The sequence below is a fragment of the Saccoglossus kowalevskii genome, chromosome 22 (assembly GCF_978046115.1).
Source record: "Saccoglossus kowalevskii chromosome 22, keSacKowa6.1, whole genome shotgun sequence".
NCBI classification, from domain to species: Eukaryota; Metazoa; Hemichordata; class Enteropneusta; family Harrimaniidae; genus Saccoglossus; species Saccoglossus kowalevskii.
The window spans coordinates 10,605,976-10,628,684 of NC_140662.1; the positions used below are offsets into that span (position 1 = coordinate 10,605,976).

General features: G+C 33.9%; 2 protein-coding genes across 2 annotated transcripts; both read left to right on the forward strand.

Moving 5' to 3' along the window:
* Positions 1 to 69: 69 nt before the first annotated feature.
* On the forward strand, positions 70 to 9,830 carry LOC146728979 (uncharacterized). The gene is made up of 7 exons (XM_085495725.1): positions 70 to 364; positions 2,588 to 2,945; positions 4,121 to 4,171; positions 5,347 to 5,412; positions 5,512 to 5,580; positions 8,764 to 8,811; positions 9,753 to 9,830. Exons 1-7 carry the CDS (start codon positions 345 to 347, stop codon positions 9,828 to 9,830), a joined length of 690 nt encoding a protein of 229 aa, XP_085351851.1. The 5' UTR covers positions 70 to 344.
* Positions 9,831 to 11,815: 1,985 nt separating this feature from the next.
* LOC102802684 (uncharacterized) lies at positions 11,816 to 22,009 on the forward strand. The gene is made up of 8 exons (XM_085495726.1): positions 11,816 to 11,834; positions 11,937 to 12,044; positions 14,812 to 15,026; positions 15,356 to 15,476; positions 17,857 to 18,015; positions 18,373 to 18,494; positions 18,751 to 18,825; positions 21,680 to 22,009. The coding sequence occupies exons 1-8, from the start codon at positions 11,816 to 11,818 to the stop codon at positions 22,007 to 22,009; spliced, it is 1,149 nt and encodes a 382-aa protein (XP_085351852.1).
* Positions 22,010 to 22,709: the final 700 nt, after the last annotated feature.

Below are 22,709 nucleotides of genomic sequence, written 5' to 3' on the forward strand. Positions count from 1 at the left end.
CCTTCACAAAAGTAGATTATCCCACAAACGCGCCTGAACGCTAACAACCAATCACAATTCGTGTTCTTGGTTGGAATGTAAATAGAAGCCTCATGCGAATTTCGCGGACGGAATGCGATCGGGCAATATTTTGCTTGTCGGTGTAATTATTTCGTCAAAAAGGAGACCATGGCAACGGAACGATCGAACTCGATGTTCTTATTGACGATAAGCGAGCTTTCCAAAAATCACCACACTGGGCAAGCAGAGAAGTCAACTCATCAAAGACACGGGGAGGAAAGCTTCGTAACCAAATTAAGTTTTCGCGCCAATTGCTCTCATTGTTTGCGTTTATTGATGAATGAATGAATGAAGCTGAAACGATGTAAGTGTTGTTTACATTTGACACTCGACACACGTGGTTTCGATGTCACTTTTTTCACGCTTTGCGTTAAACGATAACTGGAGCGATTCGTCACTGGTGAAAACTCCGGTTCGGCTTTTTTTTCAAATTGGAAATTAATTTCAGTTCGTGCAGAGAGAGTCACTCCGTGATTTGATATATGACCCGAGATGCATGGTCCTTGTCCCAAGAAAATGTGCTTCGCTTTAGTAGGTTCAGACTCGGAACGCTGTCAAAAATCATTTTGTATTTCGTTCAGGCGAGTCGAAAATCGCATGATTTGTATAACCAAAATATGAAATACACAAGAACACTTTTTAATAGTATGTGGTACGTTGCGATTTATTGAAACTAGTCATAATACGAAGACTTGTTGATTTCATGTAAACAAATGTTTAACACGCCCCTTTTTACACGTACGCCAGAAGCCTAGTAATTATTCGCGTCTGCGTTTGTAATATTGCTGCCTAGGCTGGTTTCTCCAGGAAAAATGTGCGTATCAAAAATTGCTAAACTAACGATTGCTTTGCGAAAAGTGACAACAATTACAGCGCGAGTATTTATTTTTTCAGATGTCATATAGTAATATATTGTTTAGTATCATAGAGCTATAATGACTCATTGTAGCTCCATTGTAGTGCTAGTATATACTGCGTCAGTTCTTTTCATGCTTCTTGTGTATCCCTTTTCAATCCTCCCGGATTGTTATGTGGGTCGAGACGCAAAATAAAAGTCAATTTGAAAAAAAAAAAAACGAATCAATTTGTTCCCCATATGAAATTGATGCTCACTCATTTGCATTTTTATTTTCCGAAATTCTGCAAAAAACAAAAAAAGCTGTGACAATGGCAGTTTTAATTGATGCACAGGATAACTATACATGTTTCCTGTAACTATTTAAAGTTTAAGTAACAAACTTAGGTATGAACCAATGGTTTCTATCTACTATGGTTTTCACTAAGCCATGAATGTTAATTTGTGTGATGAAAATTTATAAAACATTTATAAAGACCTTCATTCATTGTTCAAATTTAAAGAAGATTTTTTCATTTCCTGGTTAAGCTATTCGGTAATATCCATTACTTTACATCATGACCAATATGCATGGAACATAGATGCTAATTTAATTAAAATTAATCGCTCACAGATATACCTTCAAATTATAGTACTACTATTACCACAGAATGTTTGAATTGTAAAATCTATTTATTTTCAGGTAGTTGGGAAAGTAGACTAAATTGTTTTTTAACCATCTTTTAAAATCAATAAAATATTATATAAAGATACATTCCTGGCTTTACAAATGTTGTGTATACAGTGAAAGACTCAAAGATTGAGTTTTGCTTATGAACTAGCCAGACAAGATCGCATGATTTGCGCCTTCCGCGGTACTTCAAACCCAACACACGCCTGACAGAACGATGTAGTTTTTCACTTCCCCCAATGATTTTTTGTCGATACCAATAAAATTGCAGGAACATCAGATAGTGGCAGCCATCAAAGAGTAACCATTCACGGCAGAGTTTATTTGTTTGTTGACATAATGTGTGATAAGGCGCTGGCAAATTTTCGCCCAATGTTTATCATCTTATTGAACACAGTCTTTGATTTTTGCAGATAATGCAAACACGGCTTTGATTGACGGTGTTACCATGACCACCAAAATGAATATTCATTTAAAACTCATTGCAAGAAGGCGTGAACTTCGCGAATTCACAGTATTGATCTTGCCGACAAGACATATACCATTCTGTCAGGCGTTAGTAGGGTCTGATGCTGTTCGGTCGGAAACCGATCCACTTTAGTTCAGTTCATTTACACAATTAATTGAAATTACTCTATAGTTATAATGTTGCAATTGGTTGGCCAATCTTGAGTTCTTCTCCTGTCAGTCATCATGGCCGAATTTCTAGAATCTGTACAGAGAATGCAGATTGTGAACCCTGCAATCTGATTGGTTTAAACAACCAGGTAAAAAATGTATTGATCAACTTATGAAAAAACATTTGAAAGAAAATAATCATTCAGTAGGTTTTTAATTTATTTTTCTGTTGCGATAATTATAGTTATGCTCAAAACCATGACAACAGAAATAAACAAAACTACCTGGTGAGAGTTTCTGGTGATGTAGCTAGTGTGGGGTTTATAGCGTGGAGTAAACATTTTTATCATAATATAATCTTCTTTATTTTCTGGTGTTTTTAGTGCAAAAATGGCTGACATGTGGAAACCAGCCCTACAAATGATCAACAAAGCTGATCTAGAAATGATGTTGAAGAATAGCCAAGAACGGGATATAAGAATGAAGAAACGAAAAGCGGATATTGTTCGAAAAGAAATGGAAATGATGGATAAACAGGCTGAGGAAGATGCTAGGAAACAACACAAGAAGAAAAAGAAGATTGCAGAAACAGAAATGCAAAAACAGACTGTGGAGAATGCGGATGTCCACTTTGACTGCTCAGCGATGGAAATCCTGGAAAATGTGGAGCTGGATAAGATGAAACGAGAACAGAACTCTACCGTCAAGGACTTGGAGAAGATACATTTGAGAGTAAAAGCTGTAAGTTTTATTTTTAATTAATTAAATTAACTTAAATTAAGAGTTGAACTATCAAATTGAGATAGGGGATATGTGATGCATAATGGTATAGACAAAATCTGCTCTATTCATTTCAATAATTTCTACCGGGACAGATATTCCTCAAACATTTTGGTACAACATTTTTCCTGCCAACACTTTTTTAGCTCTTCATATTACTGATTGTCCCTCGTCGTCCCGTGTATGTACCTAGTCAGTCGTCAACTTTTTACATTTTTGTCTTCTTCTTCAAAACCATTAAACCAAATGCTTTCATATTTGCAACATAGATTCTTGGGGTAGTCCTCTGTCAGATTTGTTCATTTCAAGATGATATCTTCAATTCTATATTTTTGTCATTTTTGGTAAAAAGTGATATTTTCGACTTCTTGTTGAAAAACCACAAGTGATTGCTTGTTTATGTTTTTAACTATATTCTCTTCAGTTTGGCTCAGTTTTTTTCCTTAATTTGTTGATAATACAGATCTTTATCACAATTTGTGGACAAATTATTGAAAAAAACTGAGCCAAACTGAGGTTTATTATTTGAGAAGTGCCAACAATTTGTTGTTCAAAGTTCAAATTGTTAAATGAGGTATTTGTAGCCAATAAGTATCTGCAGCTTTTGCATTTGCAAAAGTCAACCAAAATTAGCCAAAAATTAGTTAGAAACATTTTTGGGGATGTGAACTTGCAGCACATACATTTGCTATTTATCATGTTGTCTTCACACCAATATATAGTGATTCCTCCGTAAGTTATGGCTGCTAAATTTTATTGTCCTTTTTAACAGTAGCTTTGAAAGAAAATAGCAAATCGATATGAGACAATCTGTGCTAGTGTTTTTCACACCATGTCAATGTCATTTAATACCCATTGCCCAGCCAATTACTGGAAAAAAAAAAAAGATCTCGGCAGCTCAGCTCAAGGTGTCAACTTGCGTCAAATTTCTCAACCAGTACTGTTTTGCTAAGGTCCTATAAAAACTGGCTGCAATGTGATCAACCCATTATTCTGATCTCTAGTTTCCAACAGAGCAACGTGTCCAAACAAAAGTCATCCAGTCTGTATGTCCTTGATAAGTCGCAACCCCAGATAAGTCTCAACGGGGTGAATGTAAATCAACTAATGTTAGTTCTTTGTTCTTTTCATTTCAGGCATTGGTTCATTTTGGGATCAACCCTGATTTGCATATGTCCCAAACTCAGGTAAATCAACAAACTATAAACTCGCTGTAATCTAGCGACAGAGAAGTTTTGAGAAATCTTTTTCTCATGAATCAGTGAAATTTTCTCAATGTTTTATAAATAAGCAAGCCTTAGATTTGGGAATGGATTTTTTGTGAAAACCAGCTTGTTTTGAAATGGCGAACTTAGACACTGTCAATTTTATTTTGGGGGTTTTCAACATCTGTGATGATTGCGTTTGTGATTTTACTTTAAAACCTAGACAAACCAATAGTTTATATTTTTAAATTACAGTTAAGTTGAAAATAGTTACTATCGTATTTGCTTCGTTAGAAGTGCATCTTTAATAGAAGCACAAGTAAACGAAAAATTTTCTTATTGTGTACTGGACCATTAAAGTATAACTTGTTTTGGCCATGAACAAATGCTACTAATAGAGATATGTAAACTGAGAACAGACTTATCAAGGTGGAGTGAACCAAGTGAGTATTGGTCACCAAATCCAGGAGGAGAATAACGTACTGAAGAGGAGCACTTGTAGCCAAGGTGTTTATTGCTCAACTGCTAGACCCGGAACCGAGTCTAAATACTCACGATGTTCCATACAATGTATCAATATCATTATGCAAATAACTAAACTAAACGTCATAGCCTCAAATCATTACAAGCAAACACTAGATAATAACTGCAGAGTTTGATAAATATATTAGTGGTAGTTGCATTTAGATAACCATAGTTCTTTTAAATGTGGAATATAACTTGGACATTTAGAACAATGGCCATTCTGAAAGGCTTGAATAAAAGAACATGCATGGTATTTTAATGAATATTTATTCTTGACCTTGATGAACTGGTTGAATTACCTAAGACAACAAACATTACCGTAGATCTGTTTCTGGTCAGTGCACGTCAGTTTTAGCGGCCGTGCTCAGAAGTTATTTTTATTATTTGAAACAAAGAAGAAAAAACTACCATTCGTGGTACAGTATCTTAAAGTAAAGTATGTGCTGAATGACTTTCTTGATGTTTCATGTAAAAAAAAAAATGGAAATTGCATCACATCATTGTTCTTTTTAAAAAATTTGGACTGAAATTTTTTTTTTTTTCCCATTTCTTTTCTGTGTTGATCTGAAGAGAGTGCACTCTCTTTTATCTGAAAGTGTTTTCCGAATAATGACAATTTGTTTTTTTTAAAGATGATGTCTGAAGCAGCCATCACTAACAGGCCTCCAGGGTTTACAACAAAGGAAAGAAGAGAGAGGGTAAGAATGTATATTTCATTATTTTAACATCATTTTGGCCGGCTTGCATGATTTTCATTTCATGTGAAACTTAACATTTTTTTTCTTTAATTGTTGCAGATTCTTTATCAGCGATCTATCATGGATTTAATGCATGAATACACGCAGATATGCGTCAGGAGAAATTCGGTAAGTTGTTAGTCCCTGTTCGGACGAAGTCTGAAAACGAGGACTATTAATTAGGGTTCGTTCTGTCCTTCTGTCGTTCTATCTCGGACACCCATTGAAGGATTTCATTCAAACTTTACATGAAGACAATGCATAATGTCTTACATTTGCACATCAAGTTACTTTATGATCGGAGCGAAAATGGCCAACTGGCGGCCATTTTGGATGTAAAATTTGCTATTTCTGATACCTAAACATGTCCGCATCAGTTTCTCTGAGATGACTGAGCCGATTTGGATCAAAGTTAGTATGATGATCATACATATTTGGTTATAGGTGCACGCCATACTTTTTCCGTGATTCAAGAAAATATGGCTGACTGGCAGCCATCTTGTTTTTCATGGTACCTATGCTACTTTATCTTGAATGCAATGAACGTTTCTGTTTAAATTTTGTACAAAGATAGTATACAAAGGAATACCTTAGTACCAACATTATTTTTGTGATTTGATTCCATATGGCTGACTAACGCCCAAATTTCACATAAAAGTGCTAAATCGTCATTTTTACATGTTCGAAGCTGTTTCTCAGAGATGACTAGGCCGATTTGGATCAAAGTTGGTATGATGATCATACATATTGGGTTATAGGTGCACGTCATATTTTTTCCATGATTCAAACAGATATGGCCGACTGGTGGCCATTTTGTTTTTCATGATACCATGCCTACTTTCCCATGAATGCAATGAACATTTCTGTTCCACTTAAATTTTGTACAAAGACAGTATACCAATAGATACATCAACATGAAAATTATTTTTGTAATTTGATTCAATATGACCGCTCAATGTCCAATTCTCGTGTAAAAACACTAAATCATAATTTTTCACAAATCCATCTCCTATTAATGGTTTCAATATAATCTCAATGACTTCATCAGCATCAAATTGATATGTCTGATCACAAAATTTTGGACGGGGACTGTGTCATTAACAATGACTTGTTTAATGAGTTTTGTGATGAGGGAATTGTGAAATCAGTACATGTAATGGTGTAGCTCTAATGGCATTTGTTACTAATCTTCAATTTGTTTTCGCTTCTAAGCATCGGGTGAAATGTGGTAATTACTCTATATTATCACATAGTACCAGATAAAAAATAATCATTAGATTTTTTTTTCGAGAAATCTTGGGATGATTTCGCCTTGTGCTGAAAAGGACAAATGAAAGTTTGCCTCTGGTGATTATATTAACATTTATTGTATTGTTTCAACAAACAAATTTACCAAATATGAATATTATGGTATGTACATGAAATCAATAAACATTAAAATAACTATTCAAACAAACAAGGTACATGTAAGTACTGCATATCGTATCTGAAGGCGTTCATTTTGAATGACATCACAACATAAGTTCACATGAGCTACAAATGTACATGTAATTGTCATAATTTAAGCAGACAGTCGATTTTGCTGTTAAGTCAATAAATCAAATTACAATGTAAAAAAAAATTGTTTTCAGTTAGAATTTTGAAATCTTGAATAGCTGTCAGGTAACTGGGGTTTATTGCAAAGTTCCGTAATCTGGTCAACATGTATAGCACATCGGGGGGGGGGGGTTATTTGACTGTTGTCGCAATTTATACCGGTATTATCATTATCTATAGATTCATGGTTTTTTTTGTCTGTAATATATTTTTCAACATTCTGTTGCTCCCACTCGTCATCATACGTTGCTTCAGTTGGTATACGTTCATCAAAGTGGAGGTATTCATCAATGCTACACTGTGTTTGTTGGTCTGCAACTTGTTAAATGAGGTTTCCAATTTCTTTGTTGTCGTCGGCTTCTTTGTCATCGTCAATTTTAGTTTCAATCTTGAAGCCCCCGTTATGGAAACATCCGAAAGCACAAAGTTATCGATCAGAATCGTTATAAAATAGAGAAAAATCAATGTCTTTTGGTCGTTGAAGAGGTGTTAATGCAGTGCGCTTCACCGCAACTGAAGGTAATAACACGGATCATTTGTTTATATCCGGGGTCATTATACTGTCCAGACACCACACGATGCGTGGGCGTGTGGTGTGAAAAACTCCATTAGTTGCCATTGTTTTAACGGGAAGTTACTTGTAGTGTGAGATTTGGTATTGTTTCTGTGACATTCACGGTAAATTGAACACGATACGCACTTTTTTATGTTAAGCAGACCGGATTACGAGACAGCGGATGTGATGCAACTGGTCGGATGGTTGATGTATTAAGTATGAATATTGGACTTGGGACCAATCAATGTGGTCGGTGTTCAGAGTAGACAGTGGTCGGATTTCACAGGTTGTTTTAACATAGGCGTCTATGGTGAAATTTTGGGGCTACATAAATCGATCGATTCTGACAGTAGGTTGGTTTATGCAGGCGTTGATTTTGACGGGTTTTACTGTATTTTCAAATTCCCTTTAAAACAATGTACAAAAATCAGTGGTATTTTGAAGAAAATATTGCAAACATAAGGATGTCCATCAACAGTGAATAATGATTGCAATTGACAACTCTCATCTTGAGGTTTTGCAGTTTGTGAGAATCTAACAGCACTGCCAAGAGTCAAATGATTTTTTTTCCAAATAGTGTCTTTTTTTGGCCTAGAATAGTTTGATAAGAAATCCAATTTTGATTGTCATTGGCCAGTGCATTATTTCTATTGCCATGTGTGAGATTCATTTATCCATTCATTTCGTTATTTCATTTCATTCATTCATTCATTCATTCATTCATTCATTCATTCATTCATTCATTCATTTAATTTCATCATTTCTTCATTCATTCATTCATTCATTCATTCATTCATGTCCAACTTGTACTACATCTGGGCAGTGCATGGTACATTGGTAATACAATGTAGCATGTTCACTTTGCATCGGGGAGATCAATCCTCAAGCCAACTGTTTACTCAGGAGAATAATTATAATAATTCAATATCTTATTTAAATAGCTAGAGACTGTATTTACAAATTTTCAGTCTCATATGATCTGTTCCTCTTCTCGATGTGCATTGTGTTGCCCAGCAATCCCTATCCCTGTGTAAGGATTCCTTTCTCATATATTAGCCTTTGTAAATAGCAGAGATTCCATATCAGTTCCATATTGAGTTCGTTGCCTGCTCTGATTAATAAATACAAAATGTTATAAACATTGATTTTATTTCTTACAGTTGATGGACGAAGTCGGTTTTTGGATGGTTGAAACAAACGAAGCTTTGGTAGGTTTTATCATTCATTGCTAGTACGGTAAACTACTAGGAATGGTCAGTGTTTGATAATTTACAAAGACGGTTGTTGTTGTAATGTAGCACATGTTCAAATTTTATATATTTCATCTATATATTTCATATGGTATCCATATGGAATGCGACGCATCATGATGACCCTTTATCACTTCTGCTGAAATCCTCTATAGATAGCTAAAATGAAGGGGGCCAATCAACATCAGCAGGCGACGTCGTTTGGTTGGTGAGGATAAAATTGCGTTAAAATTACGATGTCTTTGTGTCTCCTGGAAATTGTAGACTGCTACGAAATTATGTGTTTTCACCGACTTGTGAAATTGTTTCAAAATCTTATTCAAGATGGTCGATTGGCTTTTTGTCGAAACTGGATCTCAGGTGCATGGGGTGATTTTGTTTCAACTTGGTGTAATATTGGACACTCTAGGCCCTTGATGCACATCGTTTTGTTTTTCAGGTTGGAATCAAAATGGCCAACTGGTGGCCATTTTTTTTTCAAGAATATCTCTGACATGACCCTTTATGTTCGAACGTTTTAGATATACATACATGTAAAGTCAATTTTAACCCAAACTACATTACTTTGCTCCGACTTTCATTGATTTGGTATGAATGAATGAGTTTTATTGCCTGAATATTATTGTTGTAGTTTTTGTTAACTTATTTGTCGTCATGAATATTTAATCATGTAATGTAATGTTTAGTGACGTCATTGGTTAGCTACATTATGTAAAGTTTTTTATTTTCTCATGGAATTTATTTTTGCTGAAGGGATGATATAGTATCACATTCAGCTCATCAAAGATCTGTGAAAATATATGTTATCCAAAACAGTCAAAATGCCTTTACAGTTAAAATGTACTTCGGCTAAAATAAAGTATTTTACAGTATTTAGAATGTTACTCTTTTTTTGACAGGAAAAGGACATGAAAGCGGAAGCGGAATTGTTGCACCAAGAACAAAATGAAAGGGAAATCCATAGAGCTATGAGGTGACTTTCACTCCCCTAACCTTTGATAGAAAATTTAAAAATGTGTGAAACTTCTCAAGTCCTTGTACCAGTATTCTGTACTTAATGAATTTATTTTGTTTGTTTATTGATTTCAGGAGTGCTATTTTGACTGCTGAAAACTCAGCAAAGAAAATCAAACGACTCGGTAAGGTGATCTTCCAGGAAGTGCAAGATGAAGGTGAAAGGTAGATTTGTCATTTTGTACGAGTAAATTATTATATAGAATGTTTTCAAGCTTAATCTTTGAAATTGTTATATCGTGCAGTGCTCTCCCCAGGCCTTTTGAGATTATCGGGTCGGATACTGTTCTTTCTTTCCCCAATACTGTTTCCCTGGGTCGTTTGCGATCCGTTTCAGTGAACGTTTTGTCAGTGAATGTTGGTCATTGTTTCGCAAGGATGAATAATTAATTAGCGTCAGACCATAGCCTATTTTAGCGGTACTGACGAACTTGTTGGTGCGGCTGAAGAGTACAATACGTGTGAAATGATCGATCCTAGACAATTATATCGATATTCACGGACGGGTCTGCAGATCTCTTTCAAGCATGGATATACCGGGTAGATGGAAAACCGATGACTTTTCCAATAGCATTCCAGACATTGCCAGAGATATATAATAATCATAGTAATTTACTACTATTGAGTTCAAAAATTGTTTATGATCATTCAAATTATAGTGGTCATGGCTATGCATTCAACCCAATACTGACCTTTACCGCTGTTGCGACACTACAAACACGGCAACAGAATCCCCCACGTTTAGTAAAGATTCAAATAAACAAAATAGTGGTTTCGAAGTGGCTACACTTAATCCATAGAGTAGACAAATACCTGACAGCAACGACAAGAAAGTTTGTCAGTTTTATCTAAATTTTCTGTTTTACTCATTGGAGCTACACAACGTGACAGAAATTTAATAAAATTAAATAAATTTCAAGAAAAGTTTGAGAACAACTTCAGCAATCTCAACCACTTGTATACTATTTGAAATATACATCTTTGAGCGGTTAATGTGGAGTGCTTAAAACGGGGAGTCGTCACCTGCGCATGCGACAGACAGCCATAGCGTGTCATTGTTTACCAACAAGTGTCTACCCATGAGCCTCTACGTTTTTAGCTCAATTCTTGCATGTGCGCAGGTGATGACCCCTCCACTTTAAACTACATTTGATGGGATTTATGTTTCTTTCTCTCATTCATGATTGAGGGACGCAGAGACTTGTGGGTAATGAGCATTGTTACCAAAAGAGTTTTCAAGCGCAATGAAAACTTCCAATGATTTGAATTTTGTGCAAGGATGTTAATGTAAATGTACTTATTTAAATCAGGAGTGTTTTTAAGGTCAAAATAAAAAGTAATATTTTATTGATTGAAAGTACAACAAATGTAGTTTTTGGTTTGTATGATGATTGTTCATACTATCCCTTGATAACTTTTGTACATTTTTCCCACAAGCAATTCTGATCATTTTTATAGTATTCACGAGGATAAAATTATGCAAAAATCACTGTAAGTTTGTGTCTTGATGATTGCAAAAGAAATTCCACAATTTCACTTATTTTATATTATAATTTGATTTATTTCAGTTCATTAAAACTATACTTTTTGGAGAGTTCTTTTTTTTGTATTTGTTCATGTGTTTGGCTTGGAGTAGAGGAGTGAAGGAAACTTTTATTTTTAGTTTTATAATGAATTGAGTTTTTGCTTTCCAGTTTAAAAGTTCTAGCGTCAAAACAGAATACAGAATATGCCAGACCAGCAATGGAAAATAATGGAGGTGCCGCAGAAGGTAACATCAGTATTTGTGATTTTTACGATATGCAAATCTTCTGAAATCACTGATCGTGAATGAAACATTTAGTCATTACTAAAGTTATGATACTGAGGAAAAAAACCAAAGATTTTCTAGGGACTGACTCGACGATTAGATTCATCATTGCATTTACTCTGCAACATAATTATTTATATGCTCAGGCCAAATAAAAGCAAATACATATTTCCATGGTTACCTTACCTAGATTTTGCATGTGGACTGTGTAACTCTTCATGACTACGCTAATTTGAAATTTATTGTGAATACTTTTTAGATACATCTATACTTGGAGATGCAGAGAACTGGAAATCTGCGTCACAAGAAGTCAAACAGGCTTTAAACGAGGCCATCAAAACAGCTAAAAACACTAAAATCAAGAACAGTAAGTACTTTTTGCGTCACTCTCAAAAATCACACAGCAACCTAATTTTTTTTTCTGATCTCTGAAACCTGACTGATCTAACGCATAGGAAACATCGTAAGTTATTTGTAGCTTGTGCTGACTCTTTTCTTCCCTGCCAAAAACAAGTTTTTTGATGAGAAATTTTAATGAGAAAGATACTAGTTCATCTACAGCCAGTCCTTTGCCATTTCTGTTCATTTATGTTGCTGGATTTTTGTACTCCTTTCATTCATGTCCGTTTCTAGACTCCGTTTGTAGGTAATTAGCATAAACCAAGAGGGTGGACAAGTTTCTGCACTCCTATTGGATATATTTGACCTTTAATGGTCATGCATTTTTATGCTGAAAAATTAATATTCACCCTTCCCCAAAAATCAAACAACGTTTTTACTCTTTGTTTCTTGCGGGCCAGTTTCAAATATTGTCTCATTTTTGAAGATTGCTAATTTTATCTCGGTACTGCCCACATGCATTCTGATAACACCTAATTATATGTGTTTTTTTCTTTCAAGTTTGCAATACAAATATTAACGTAGCTGACACACCCTTCCCTACCCCGGACGTGGATTCTCATTTTAGTTATCTCTGTTTTTGACTCCCGTGTGCGAAGCACAAAAGGGAGTCTTTGCAGTTTAATACTCTGTCTGTATGTATGTATGTCTGTCTGTATGTATGTATGTATGTATGTCACTTTTTTTGTTCCACCGTTATGTCAAGAACCACTATCAAATTTTGGTGAAACTTGGTACATAGATGCTCAGGGATAATGCGCAGAGTTGATTAGTTTTTGGTAAAAATCTATGAATATTAATTACCTAATTTGCATGATAATAAGCTGATTTTTAGATGTTCCAAGACTGTTCCACTGATATCTGAAGAACCACTCATTGTATTTTGATGAAACTTGGCACATGGATGCTCTGAACTAGTGCGCAGATTTGATTAGTTTTGGGTAAAAATCTATGAATATTAATTACCTAATTTAAATGATAATTAACTGATTTCAAGCTGTTCCATGACTGTTCCACTGATATTGAAGAACCACCCATTGGATTTTGATGAAACTTGGCACATGGATGCTCTGAACCAATACGCAGATTTGATTAGTTTTGGGTAAAAATCTATGAATATTAATTACCTAATTTGCATGATAATTAACTGATTTTAAGCTGTTCTATGACTGTTCCACTGATATTTGAAGAACCACTCATTGGATTTCAATGAAACATGGATGCGCTGAACTAATGCACAGATTTGGTTAGTTTTGGGTAAAAATCTGTTAATATTAAATAATATATTATATTAAAAAATATATATATATTATTATTAATAATATTATTATATTATTATTATTAAATATTATTAATTACCTAATTTACATAATGATTAATCAATTTTCGGTTTTTCCACTGATATCTCATGTACTAATCATAACATTTCTATAAAACTTGGTACATATATGTCATATGACACTGCACAGACCTGATAGTTTTTAGGGTAATATCAGTACATATTAATTACCTAATTTGCATAATTAATTAATTTTCAGCTTTTGATATTTTGAGTAGTAATGATCACGTTTCAATCAAACTTGGTACATAGTTACTTGAGGACTGTGCAGAGACCTAATTAGTTTTTGGGTAAAAATTTGTGCATATTAATTACCTTATTAGCATAATTAGTTAATTTTCAGCTTTTCACCTGATATCTCAAGTACTAATCATCACATTTCAATGAGACTTGCGACATAGATATTCTAAGACTGCAGAGACCTGATTAATTTTGGGATAAATAATTGTGCCTATTAATTACCTAATTTGCATAATTAGTTAATTTTTTGCTGTTCTATGGCTGTTGCACTGATGTCTAAAAAACACTCATTGGATTTCAATGAAACTTTTAAAGAGTACCCATCACATTTCAATGAACCTAGGACTATACACCATATTAAATTTTGGTAAATATTTATGCTTCTCAATCACCTAATTAACATAATTAATTAATTAATACTGATATCTCAAGTATTGATCATCACATTTGAATAAAACATGGTAAATAAATGCTCTAGGACAATAGACAGCCTGATTAATTTGGGGTTAAAATCTGTTCATATTAATTCTCTAAATAGCATAATAATTAATATTTTTTTGGTTCTAATTACATTTCAATGAAACTTGGTACAATAACATTGTGCAGACCTTATTAGTTTTACACTTAAATCTGTTCATATTAGTTACCTTATTTGCATAATTAGTTTTTAGCGTTTCCATCAACATCTCAAGTTCAAGTAATTTTAAATTAATTTTTAATGCGTCTCCAATACTCTTAGCACACGGGAGTTCTTTCTGAGCTTTCTTTGATTTCTTTAATGCATTGGCTGATGATTGAGCAGTAGTTGCCATGGTTATTTATGTCCAAAGTCGTAAATTCAAACATACTGTAGAACACGTTGAAATATCTGCATGCAATGTTAGCGGATTTAAATCTTGGCATGAATTAGCAGAATCTTAATTTAGATAAATTGTCGACTATATCTCCCTGTGAGAATAGACTTTCTGTTAAATTAGCTGCATCTTGAATTAGCGAAATTACAGATTAGCTAATATAGCTAAAATAACATGCTAGCTAAAAGACATGTTTTACAGTATTTCGCTATGAGCCCCATATCGAACAGGACGCAGCACGATAGTCGCTGCCCTGTACATTTTTTCTGATGATTGTGTTTTAATTTTAACTCGTTTTTCAGCTGCAAAGCAAGGTCTAAAGCAGTTCAACTTCATCTGTGTTGCCATTGACAAAAGAAATCGTGAAGTTGCACAGTTTGGTCAGGAAATTCTGGACTACCAATTAAAGATCAATCAAATGACAAAGGCTAACGAACGACTTACACATGAACGAGATCGGCTCAAGATGAGTTGCGATGATGGAAATATGAGGATGGATATTTTGAAAGTTAAACTGGTGAGTTCATTGGGTATATTTATTGTATCAATGTTGATCTCTGCTGCGTAAAAGCTGATCTAAAGAAGAAGTGTTGCTTCTTTTCAACTTGCTTGGAACAGGTGAAATTATGTTACATAGCTACAGTGAGTTTACTATCTGCATGACGACAAGCAAGGGATTATGGGAAATAATGTTCAGTCTGAACAGGTCTTATGACATCAATAATTTAAAAGCCGTTTTACACAAAGTATATTTTCACATTTTGTGTTAGTTCAGTGTCAATGTCAAGTTGTTTTCGTTTATGAAAACATCTAACCTGTGTTTACATTGTGTTATTTAATTTTTAGGAAGAGACAGAGAAAAAGAACAAAGAACTGCAAGCATACATTGCTGCTTTTGAAGATGGTAGTTTATTTAAAAGAGCCAGTGCGGTTTCCATTTCGCCAACACCGGAACCACCAGAAATAGGTGATTATCTTGAATACAATAAAGTGGAGATCATGAAACATTGACATTAGTCAAATACTGTAAAATACTTTATTTTAGCAGGAATTAGTTTTCGCTAAAAAGACATTTTTGTTTTCACTGATTTTGATGAATTGAATGTACTGGTAATATATATACATGTATATCGGAAAAAGGGTATTTTCACTGGATCTTATTAGTCCCGGTTCCGTGCGTCTGTGCGTCCGTGTATCCGTCCGGAGTCATATCTCAGAATCCCTCGGACCGATTCCGTTCATTCTTTGCATATGCCTAGTACTTTATGTGTGACATATGCACATCCAGTGGTTTAGCGATTCAATTCAAAATGGCAGCCCTCTTGTTTTTTGAAAATGTTGTATTTTGGACATGCTTTGTCAGTTTTCATTCAAACTTGGTACATAGATTATACTTGTTAGGATACATGTCCATGACGAAGTATTTCACAACTGGATCGAAGATGGCCGACTGGCAGCCATCTTGTTTTTTGAAAATGTTGTATTTTGGACATGCTTTGTCAGTTTTCATTCAAATTTAGTACATAGATCATACATGTTAGGATACATGTCCTCGACCGTCCATGAGTCCCTGAGTCTGTCCGTCCGTCCGTGTGTCCGTCCGTCCGTGTGTCAGTCTGTCCAGAGTCATATTTCAGAATCTTGTGGACCGATTCCGTTCATTCTTTGCATGTGCCTAGTACCTTATGTGGGACATATGCACATGCAATGGTTTAGTGATTCAATTCAAAATGGCCGACTGGCAGCCATCTTGTTTTTTGAAAATGTTGTATTTTGGACATGCTTTGTCAGTTGCCATTCAAACTTTGTACATAGATTATACATGTTAGGATACATGTCTATGGCGATTTATTTCGCAATTGGATCAAAGATGGTCGACTGGCAGGCATCTTGTTTTTTTTTATGCGGTATCTTGGACGTGCTCTGTCAGTTTTCATTCAAATTTGCCACATACATGTACTTTATCGATGTTAGGATGCATGTCCATGACAATTTGTTTCAAAATCTGGTCAAGGATGGCCGATTGACAGCCATTTGACTTTTTAGCCTTACTACTATATTTACACAATTTATGTACCATTTTCATTTGTATTTGGCACATACATCATATATATCAGTGTGTTTCATAATCAGATCAAAGATGGCCGAATAACGGCTGTTTTTATTTTTGGTCATATTAGTACACGTGTTTTCATGGAAATAAACAATCTGTTGTATACGCCACTTGGAACTCAAGTTTCAAGGACACGCTCGCGACAACCCCTTAGCTTTAATATGACGAGCACAAAGAGAACTTTCAAAAATTTTATATTTTTTCTCGATTTGAACAAATATGGCCGACTGGTGGCCATCTTGTTTTTCATGGTACCCATGCTACTTTATCTTGAATGCAATGAACGTTTCTGTTTAAATTTTGTACAAAGATAATATACCAAGAGATACATCTGCACCAACATTATTTTTGTGATTCAATTCAATATGGCTGGCCGACGCCCAATTTTCATGTAAAAGTGCTAAATCGTCATTTTTACTTGTCCGGAGCTGTTTCTCAGAGATGACTAGGCCAATTTCGATCAAAGTTGGTATGGTGATCATACATATTGGGTTATAGTTGCATGTCATGTTTTTTCTGTGATTCAAACTAATATGGCTGACTGGTGTTTTTCATGATACCCATGCCTACTTTCCCACGAAGACAGTATACCAATAGATACATCAACATGAACATTATTTTTGTAATTTGATTCAGTATGACTGCCCAATGTGCAATTCTCGTGTAAAAGCACTAAATCATAATTTTTTACAAATCCATCTCCTATTAATGGTTTCAATCTAATCTCAATGACTTCATCAGCATCAAATTGATATGTCAGATCACAAAATTTTGGACGGGGACTGTGTCATTAACAATGACTTGTTTTCGCTGATTCATTCCTTTAGGAAAAATACCGAAAAAAAATTCCAAGTGAAAAAAAAGTCCTTTACAGTATATCAAATATATCAGGTTCTGCCACTTTTAACAAAAAACTATTATTTTAGTTGTTTAAATGGAAAAATTGCATTCATTTGGTCCAAAATTAAGAATGAAATTACAGAAAAATATGTAAAATTGTGCAAAATACTTAATATACTACCAGTGTCAAACTAAAATGAAAAAAAGTGACATTCGATACCTGCAAGGCATTGTGGGTTATATTGTTATTGTAAAAGACCTTTTCCTTCCTCCTCCAACCTCTGACCTTCCTTCCCTTCTGAATACCTAGTGCTACTTTACAGTGCAAACACTATGTTATATAACTTATTTTCAACTTCAAAGAAAAAACTTAATGCCAGTATATTTTTTATAGACCTGACTCAAGATGAGCTTACTAGATTGAGGAATGAGAATGAGGCTTTGAAAAATACCACTCATGATTTGAAGAAAGAAAGCAAACAAATTAAGGATCGATTATCTAAGCTGAGTATGCAGATTTCAAAGCTACAAAACACACTCATCATGGAGCAAGGTAAGAAATGGACATATGCTGTAGAAATGGACATATGCTGTAGGAATGGACATGTACCAATGTCTAGAAAGTTGACTGTTAATAATTTGACCTTTCAGAGTACTTTTTATTATGTGACACGAAAATGTTGTATATCACCAGGATATTTAAGTTGATTTTGATTGAATTAAGGATTATATGTAAATTTTTCATGCTTGTTTCATCTCTGGACATTTTTTTTTATAAAACAAAGAGCACAAAATAGTATGGGAAATAGCAAAATTTGTAATTTTTTTCACATCTCCAAATGTTTCCCAAAATTCAAATTCATTGACATGCCTTAAGATAGAATGTCTATTTCGTCATTTTGTTTTTCAGAAAAATACAAACAGTTAGAAAAACAAATGGAATTACAAAAGAAGACTATTTCACAGCGGAAAAATGAGTCTTCAGTGGAGATGAAAGACCAGCTCAAGAAAGAAAAGGAGTTACAGGATAAGGTCAGTGAGATTTGTCCACCATCTTGGATTAGTTACATGACCTCTAACTAAAGGTCGAATATATCCAATAGGAGTGCAGAATCTTGTCTGCCATCATGGATTATGCTAATTACCTGCTACATGACCTCTAAAGGTCAAACCTTCTAACCAATAGGAATTAGGGACTATAATTTCTCCTATTTGGTCACGTCTTCCAATATAGATACATATATGTCGAATATGGTCAATATTATGCACCTATTTTTTATTTTTTCAGGTTAAAGGTTTTGAAAAGGATGTAGCTCTTCTAAGGACTGAAGTCAATGGAAAAAATGAAATCATTGAATTTCAGGTACAGTAGACAAAAAGGAAAAAGAGATTCCAAAAAATGGGAATATTATGGAGAAAATAGAAAATGTGCCAATTTTCTATAGTGAAGAATTTTATTTATATTATATTTCTCATATAGATGCTCTTAAATGCTTATTGTTATCTTGATGACAATAGGTTCCTTTCATCACATCTAAAGGTCACATATCCTTATTCATTTGCTGGATTAAAAAAAAAAATCAAAAATGAGTTTACATGTATTTAAAAGATACATACATTGTTTAAAATGGAATATGAATTTGAAGGATATTTAACAGAAATTCAGGACTTCAATGTGAGAAGAATGGTTACCAAGTTTAGACTTAGTGACCATAATCTGGAAATTGAATTGGGCAGGAGAAAATTTCCAAGAATTGAGGCAAATTACAGATTGTGTAAAAAATGCAACACAGGTACTGTAGAAGATGAAAAACATTTCATCCTTGACTGTTGCTTCTTCACTCAAGAAAGAAATATCCTCTTAGAAGATTGTAAATTAGAAATGTGCAGTACAACTAACTGAAATTTAATATTCACTTGCATTATAAATAGTAGTACTGCACTTGCAAAATACTTAAAAAATACAATTTATAAAACCTAATTGTAATACGTATTTTATATATACCCTTTGATTTGTTTGTAATTTTGAAACTTTTGTTGTTTTTGACTCCCGTGTGCGAAGCACAAAAAGGGAGTCTTTGCAGTTAGTGTGTCTGTATGTGTGTCTGTATGTGTGTGTGTGTGTGTGTGTGTATGTGTGTCCGTCTGTTCCACTGATATCTCAAGAACCTTACATTAGTTTTTGATGAAACTTGGTGCATAGATGCTCTGGGCCAATGCGCAGATTTGATTTGGTTTTGGTAAAAATCCATGCATATTAATTATCTAATTTGCATGATAATTAGCTGATTTTTAGCTGTTCATGACTGTTCCACTGATATCTAAAGAACCACTCATTGGATGTTGATGAAACTTGGCACACAGATGCTCCAAACTAATGCACATATTTGATTAGTTTTGGGTAAAAATCTGTGCAATATTAATTACCTAATTTGCATAATGATTAATAAATTTTCGACTTTTCCACTGATATCTCAAGTACTAATCATCACATTTCAATAAAACTTGGTACATAGATGTCATAGGACACTGCACAAACCTGATAGTTTTTAGGGTAATATCAGTAGATATTAATTACCTAATTAGCATAATTAATTATGTTTCAGCTTTTGATATTTCAAGTAGTAATTGTCACATTTCAGTGAAACTTGGTACATAGATGTCATAGGACACTGCACAGACCTGATAGTTTTTAGGGTAATATGAGTACATATTAATTACCTAATTTGCATAATTAATTAATTTTCAGCTGTTTAATATTTCAAGTAGAAATCATCACATTTCAATGACACTTGGTACATAGTTGTCATAGGACACTGCACAGATCTGATAGTTTTTAGGGTAATACAAGTACATATTAATTACCTAATTAGCATAATTAATTAATTTTCAGCTTTTGATATTTAAAGTAGTAATCATCACATTTCAATGAAATTTGGTACATAGATGTCATAAGACACTGCACAGACCTGATAGTTTTTAGGGTAATATCAGTATATATTAATTAGCTACCGGTAATTTGCATAATTAATTAATTTTCAACTTTTGATATTTCAAGTAGTAATCATCACATTTCAATGACACTTGGTACATAGATGTCATAGGACACTGCACAGACCTGATAGTTTTTAGGGTAATATGAGTACATATTAATTACCTAATTTGCATAATTAATTAATTTTCAGCTTTTGATATTTCAAGTAGTAATCATCACATTTCAATAAAATTTGGTACATAGATGTCATAAGACACTGCACAGACCTGATAGTTTTTAGGGTAATATCAGTATATATTAATTAGCTACCAGTAATTTGCATAATTAATTAATTTTCAACTTTTGATATTTCAAGTAGTAATCATCACATTTCAATGACACTTGGTACATAGATGTCATAGGACACTGCACAGACCCGATAGTTTTTAGGGTAATATGAGTACATATTAATTACCTAATTTGCATAATTAATTAATTTTCAGCTTTTGATATATCAAGTAGTAATCATATTTCAATGAGACTTGCTACATAGATCTTCTAGGATTATGCAGTGACCTGATTAGTTTTAATTGGATATTAATTACCTAATTTGCATAATGTTCCACTGATATATAAAGAACCACAAATTGGATTTTAATGAAACTTTTAAAGAGAACTATGCAGAAACCCAATTAGTTTTTGGTAAATATTTATGCTTAATAATCTCCTAATTAACATAATTAATTAACACTGATATCTCAATTACTGATCATAACATTTGAATAAAGGCCTGATTAATTTTGAATTAAAATTTGTTCATATTAATTCTCTAATTAGCATAATAATTCATAATTTTTTTGTTCTGTTCTGTTCATATTAGTTACCTGATTTACATAATTAGTTTTCAGCTTTTCCATCAATATCTCATGTACAAGTAATTTTGAATTAATTTTTACCATGTCTTCAATACTCTCAAGCACACGGGAGTTCTTTCTAAGCTTTCTTTGATTTTGTTTATTTGTGTTTGTTTTTTCTGATCTGTATCCTTACCAGACAGCACCCACCGATGGTGCAGTTGTGTAATAAATTTATTATTATTATTAAAATGCCCAAATTGTGTATGTTTGTAATACAGTCATATCAACAAAAGTACCAGGATGTGTGACCTTTAGGGGTCATTAAAGTGGCCTAATTGGAAGAAAAATATTATTTTCAAAAATTCACTTGATCGATTTTTCACCAGGAAAAACGACTGAAAGAAGTTATGGCTGAGCACAACCAGATGCAGACATCTAATATCCGGGGCCGGAGAAGTACAGGAAAAAGTCAAGGTCAGGTTCAAGTAAACATGGAGTCTGATGACCCTTCTGTGAAGCAGATGTTCAACCGAATGAAAGCTGATTATGAAGCAGAACTGCACAGGTTACAGGAACACGTGTTGAAAGAAACGCAAAGGTATCACTCTGTTTTGACTGTGAGGGCGTTATACAAATTACTCTGTTTCGACTGTGAGGGCTTCTTACAAATACTCTGTTTTGACTGTGAAGGCGTCATACAAATTACTCTGTTTTGACTGTGAGGGCGTCATACGTACATCAGTTTACAATTGACCATTTTTTGTTCTCTGTGAGATCCTACGTTATGAATGAAATCATACATAAAAACAGGTCAAACAAAGGTCACTGCCACATAGTGGCATCACAACATGGGTAGGGATTTGATAAACTTGAAAATATTTTGGGGGTATTTCCACACTTAATGATGGACTATATGCATTTGAGATGGTCAATATTAATGTAATTATATTCTTCTCTGAAAAATCAGCATTTGAACATTGAGCTATGAAAAACAAAAATTCAAGTTAAAAGTCCAATCATTTGATTTTTGCGACAGGCGTTCAGTTTGTGCCTTCCATGGAATTCACCAGATATCACACTAAACGGATCACCTATTTCATTTGTACTTATTCCTAGACTGATTTAATGGATCATTGTCTTAAGTGTTCTGATTTGACCTATATCATGCGGCCCATTTAGTTCATTTAAGGACAATATTGAAATAAATAATAACCATGACTTGTACATTATTATGTTGTTGTTGCCCATAGTTACGGTACTGTCAATTTTTGTATTTAGCATAATAGATTTTCAAGTCTCAGTATCATATATTTGTCTGATTATGTCATCAAATGCACCATTTTGTGCATCCTAGTTTGTATCTACTTGTCTCATAATTACTAAAATAATCCTACAAATTTAGATCTATCAGATCAG